Source organism: Belonocnema kinseyi, chromosome 7 (assembly GCF_010883055.1).
Source record: "Belonocnema kinseyi isolate 2016_QV_RU_SX_M_011 chromosome 7, B_treatae_v1, whole genome shotgun sequence".
Classification (NCBI taxonomy): Eukaryota; Metazoa; Arthropoda; class Insecta; order Hymenoptera; family Cynipidae; genus Belonocnema; species Belonocnema kinseyi.
The window spans coordinates 79445714-79451716 of record NC_046663.1 but is presented as its reverse complement, the minus strand read 5'-3'; the positions used below and the strand labels follow the sequence as shown (position 1 = coordinate 79451716).

At 24.6% G+C, this 6003-nt stretch overlaps 1 protein-coding gene across 1 annotated transcript in view; it reads right to left on the bottom strand.

The window, feature by feature from the left end:
• The window catches only part of LOC117176932 (NTF2-related export protein-like), a 6884-nt gene extending 1504 nt beyond the window's left edge, over positions 1–5380 (bottom strand). Inside the window, exons 1-3 of the mRNA XM_033367333.1 lie at positions 5268–5380; positions 5035–5124; positions 4536–4680 (exon numbers count right to left, since the gene is read on the bottom strand). Coding sequence (XP_033223224.1) covers positions 4536–4680; positions 5035–5124; positions 5268–5276 — 244 coding nt within the window. The 5' untranslated portion in view covers positions 5277–5380. The remainder of the gene's footprint in view (positions 1–4535; positions 4681–5034; positions 5125–5267) is intronic.
• Between the last annotated feature and the right edge of the window lie 623 nt (positions 5381–6003).

Sequence of the window (6003 nt, the reverse complement as noted above, 5' to 3'; positions counted from 1 at the left end):
TTTACCGCGATTTCGCTGGAAGCGGGTGCAATTATTCAGATTAGCACCCGCTCCCGGCGAAATCCTGCGGTTGTCCTTATGACAAATTTTTAATTATATATGTAGTACTGGTTAAAAAAAATAAGGAAATTTGTTTTTAGGCCCCTATATCTGAAGTTTTTGTATTATTTTCATTTTCCTTAGGGAGCGCTCAAATTGAAGCTAGTGACATGTACATAGAATTGCGATTAAAAATCAAATTTACTATGCTATAATCTTTTATTTTGTAACGGCGATTAAAAAATAAGAAAATTCGATTTTCATGGTTTCGAATGACTCTTGAATCCCGTAGCTTAGAAGGGCGCACTCGAATTGAGCTAACAGTCAACAACCCTTGCCTTTCTAGAAATAAGTACTTCATTTTTAGTGGTCCGGAACTGAGCTCAAAGCGGACCAATCATAAAAAGTATGAAACTATGAATTGAATAAATGCACAATTACATTTTTGGGTACAGTAAAGGAGAGAATTTCAAATTTATTTTAACAAAAAATGAGTTTTATACCATAAAAGATGAACTTTTAATTTAAAAGGACGAATTTTCAACAACATTATTCAACTTTCAACAAAAAATACAACTTTTTCAGAAAATAGTTCCATTTTCAACAATATAATTAAATATAATTCAATTTTCAACAAAACAGTTGAAGCTGTTGAATTTCAAACTACAACTATGAATTTTCGAACAAATGGTTGAATTTGAAAAAATTAAACTTCAACTAGAATCACTTGCTGTTTTAGCCTAAAAGACGAATTTTTTAGAGGACAGTTGAATTTTCAACCCAAAAATTTGAATATTCAACAAAAAGATGAGTTCATAACAAAAAATGTAATAGTTCATATTTTAAAAGAAAAACGAAATAATATTCAATAAAACAGTTAATTTTTCGACCAAAGAGATGATTTTTAAAAAAAGTTCGGAAATTTTTTTAACAAAGCAGACGAATTTTTAACAAATAATGATTTTTTAGCAAACAAAAAAAATGTCATCCAAATTTTGGAACTTTTAAGCAAAAAGACGAATTTTCTGCAAAAAAGTTGAATATTCAATCCTGAAATTGTTAACCAAAAAGAAGGAAATTCTAAAACAAGAAGAGATTTCTGCCAAAAAATACGAATATCAAACTGAAAAATATAAATTTTCAATCAAAAAAGGAAGTTACATTTTTGGTTTCAAAACTTAATAAAAAAAATTAACTTTCAACAAAATAGTTTAATTTTCAACCAATGAGATGAACTTGCTTTTTACCAACAAAATATGAAAATTTTTATAAAACGGATGAATTTTTTAACAAAAAGGACAAGTTAAAAAAATAGTTGAATTTTCAACCAAGAAAAATTTATTCGAATTTTCAACACTAAAATATTAATTTTTAACGGGAAGGTAATTTTGGAAAAAAATAGTTTAGATTACTAACATTTGTTTTTCCTCGCCAATATGATTCAAAGACCAGAATCTTAATCTTGAAACCTTTTTGACATAGAATCTTTTACAAACGGAAAAAAAAACAATTCCAAGTTTTCCCTGATCTCTGACCAAGTTTTTTTTTTACATTTTAGGTGAATTATTTATCCTAAAATAATGTTAGAATCCTAAAGTTTTTAATACGTGCGAAGTGACTTTTTTGGTTGTAAGTTGAGATTTTGCATTCTATCTGCATTGTCCTGTGGAGTTTATAGATTAAGGAATTCATAAATAGTTTCAAATATCTGTGGATCATAATATGATATACTACGCACTTTACAAAAGTCAGTTCAAAATACTAGTTTAAAATATTAAAAAACAGGATAAACTGGATTTTTGTCATTAAACTTTCAGTAACAATTGCATGTGAATAATTTTCAATTAGCAGAGTGTAAAATTTAAGTTACATTTATAATTTTGAAGCGTATCACTTTTTATAAATTTTCTAATAATATATAGTGAAGTACCCATATACAAGTGAGTGAAAGCGAGGTCAGATTCTGCTCAATTTGGGTGAAAAATACATAAAGGAGGTTCTCCAATGCACCGCCTACGAAAACCTTCATTGAGGGCGCCTGTCGACCTTTTTGGCTTCATTTTTTTAAAATTCAATTTGTTCAAAAGTATTATTTATAAAATGGTCTATCATGTGATCTACCAATTAAAAATACTATTGAATTTCAGGTTTGTTCATTATAGTATCATTAAAGTTTAAACAAAATTTTTAATTTTTTAACAAAGTTACAAGTTATATTAAACTTTTCAACGAGAACACTTTAAATTTTAAAGGTTCATAATTGTGTTAACAATTTCAGGTTACGTATGGATTTCACACAAGAAGCTGATATTTCAAAATCAGAAGGATGGCTCTGCTATAAAGAATTGCAGAATAAATGTCGCATGAGATTTGAACGCGGCGGAGTGGCGGCACTGGCTATAGTGTTAGGCCGAATATTAAATTGCATGAGGAAAATACAAATGTAATTTATTTTAATTGTTAAAATACGTTTTTCTCATATATTTATTCAGGAAAAATATTTTGCGGCATATTAAATATCCAATAAATTAATAAGTACTAACGAAAAGTGAAGAAAATATAAAACAAATATAAAAACAAAAATTAGATTTTCAACATGCACATAAGTAAATATTGTGAAACTGTGAAGAAAGTACATTTCAATTGAATTTTTATATATTGACATTTATAATGATTATTGAAAATTGAAACTGAAGCTTAACTGAACTGAACTATGAATATTTTTATTGCTTTTTAAAGCTTGAAAATAATTTTAATCCTTTTGTTTTAAGGCATTTATAAAAATTAATGATTTATAAAAAAAATATCTGTTACAAATATGTCGGATGTTTCTGACACTTTAAATTATAAAGAATAGGATTTATAGAATAAATAAATATTGATAAAGTTGTAGAATAATAAAGCGTATTTATGAACCATAACTTTAAAAACAATTGAAATGAATTTATACTGTTTTAATTTTTCGATAACAACTTTAATAAATTCATTATTGAGATTCATGTTTCTAATAATTTGTGTTTACAAAAACAGTTTAATTGCATATTTTACTCATAATCTTTCGTTTAAATTTTTAATTTTTTATAGTGCAACACTTATTTATTAATTATTTTCAAAGTAAGTAAAACATATTGCGACCTTTAAAAACAATTGTAATGCATTTAGGCTATTTTAAAATTTGTTGAGAACAACTTTTTTAATTATATTGATAATTCATGTTACCAATAATTTGCGTTTAAAAAAGCAATTTAATTGCATATTTTACTCATTTTCTTTCGTTTAAATTTAAAAAAATTATAGTGCAACACTTGTTAATTACTTATTTTCAAAGTGAACAAAAAATATTGCGATGTTTAAAATCAATTGTAACGAATAATTTTTTTTTCCAAATTTGCCGATAACAACTTTAATTCATTATTTTATGAATACTAACTGAAAATTCATGTTGATAATAATTTGGGTTAAAAATGTTTAATTGTATGTTTTATGAATATTAATTGAAAATTCATGTTAATAATATTTTGTGTTAAAAACGTGTAATTGTATATTTCCTCAAACATGTGTGCTCTATATCTCGTTATAAATTAAATTTTTTCATAGTGCAACAGTTTTATTTAAAATTATTTTCAGAGCGAACAAAAAATATTGCGATCTTTATGAAGAATTGTAATGAATTAAAAACGGTTTCCAATTTTGTGACGACAAATTTAATCAATTATTTTACTAACATCAATTAAAAATTCATGTTACTAATAATTTGATTTAAAAAAATGTTTAGTTGCTTATTTTCGATAACATTTTTAATCTATATATCGCACAGAAATAAAAAAATTTTCTTATAGTCAACACTTTTTTGTCAATTTTTTTCAAGAAAAAAAAAAGATAGCAATATTTAAAAACAATTGTATGGAATTGAAACTATTTAAAAATTTTTTGATAACAATTTAAATTAATTTTTTTATGAATATTATTGAAAATTCATGTTACCAACTATTTGTGTTAAAAAACAGTTTAATTGCATATTTCACTCATTATCTCTAGTTTAAATTAAAAAAATTTTCTTATAGTGCAACACTTTTTTGCCTATTATTTTCAGATTGAACAAAAAATATTTTTATATTTAAAAACAATTGTAATGGCTTTAAACTATTTTAAAATGTTGTAATAACTGCATTAATTTGTTTGTGAATATTAATTGAAAATTTTGTAAAAAAAATTCAGATAAAAATTTTTCAAGTATCATTGCCAAATCTTTATCATATTCCTTTCATTTACTACAGTAATAAATTGCATTTTACATTTATCACGCTCCACATGTATTTGAATAATTTTCGACCTACAGGGTATCATGTTTTTAAACAACAATTAATTTGAATATTTAGAATTACAGAAATTGTGAGTTGATATTAATTTTATATTTTGATTTAAAAATTGTGATTTTCGTGTTATTATATGAAAATCGGGTTCTTTTATTTAAATAAAAACATGAATAAACTTACCAGTTATTGGCTGACCATCGAGAGTGGAAATAATATGTTCTGTGGGAGGCAACTCGTTGAAAAATTTGTTGATTTGATCTTTTCCTTCATAACCATTTCCATTCCACACAAGTATTGCAGAATCCATGTAAAGTTTTGAGATAAGCTATAAAATAATGTTATTATACACAACTATAAATTGAATAAATAATTATAATATTTATGAGTTACGAATAAAATAGACAATTACACTCGATCAAGTCGTATGACTAAAAATTTTCTATTTTCACTTTGTCAACATCAACTTTTCCTAAAATAATTTGAATACTTTGGAAATTTATCCAATTTTCGAATACTTTTTAAAGTACATGCAATTTTTATAACAACTATTAAATTATATTAAATTATACAATCACAGCAATTTCATTAATATGTTTTAGAGAATAGCAAAAGAGAGACTAGGCAAAGCTGGAAAATGACTATTTTAGAGGTTAGGTCAAAGAGATAAAATGTGACTTACGTGTCTCCGTTTATCTAAGTTGTCATAGTACAATTTTGTGAATTCCTCTGCTGTTCGACAAGCTTGATCAACGGTATCTTCTACCAATTCCTGCATTAAGAAGTATTATAATAATTAATACACCTGTTTATAGGTTAGTAAGTACAATTTTAAAGATGTTCTGAATATTTCCTTCAAAATTATTTATAAGAGGAAAATTAATTTAATAAATTTTCCACATAAATTATACTTACCTTTTCCATTTTATTAAAAAACGCTTAAAGAAGATTTGTAAATAAAAATATAAACTTTGTTTTATGTGCTAATGTAATTTGTGTGAACAAGAACTTGTGTTTATAGATTTAGAAAGTACATGCTTAAATCACGAGAGGGGGTAAAATGGAGGTCTAATGGCGCGTTAATTATGAAAAAAGTGTATACTTATATATAATTATATAAAACATTATTAAGACTTTCTTAATCGTATTTTTAGCAGAGATAATTATTTAATAACTTTTTATTATAATAAAAAGTTCTCAAATCATTATTACTATGACTCCCTAAGAATCATACCATGTCATTTTCAAAACGTTTTCAATCTTTAAATTGTAAATAAACGTCATTAATTTTATTTTACTTTTCTAAATACAGAATGTCGTAGTATTATTTTTTTATAAACGACCTAATATTTCGTAAAACCTATTCATATGTGCAAAATGAAATCATCAAATAACAATTAAATTCTTTAGAAATAATTTTAATTCTTCAAAATTTGTTCAACAGAATTTAATGAACAGTTGGAAACTAATATTTTTGAAACTGTTTCTTTAATTTTCTTTTTTAGCTAATAAGCTTGTCATTTTTTCATGAATTAAAACACTTAGAATAAAGAGAAAGCCTTAAAAAATGTTAATTCCTAATTTCATTTTCAGTAAAAATACTAAAATCCCTCAAATATATTCCAATCAATATTTAAATTTCAATTATTAT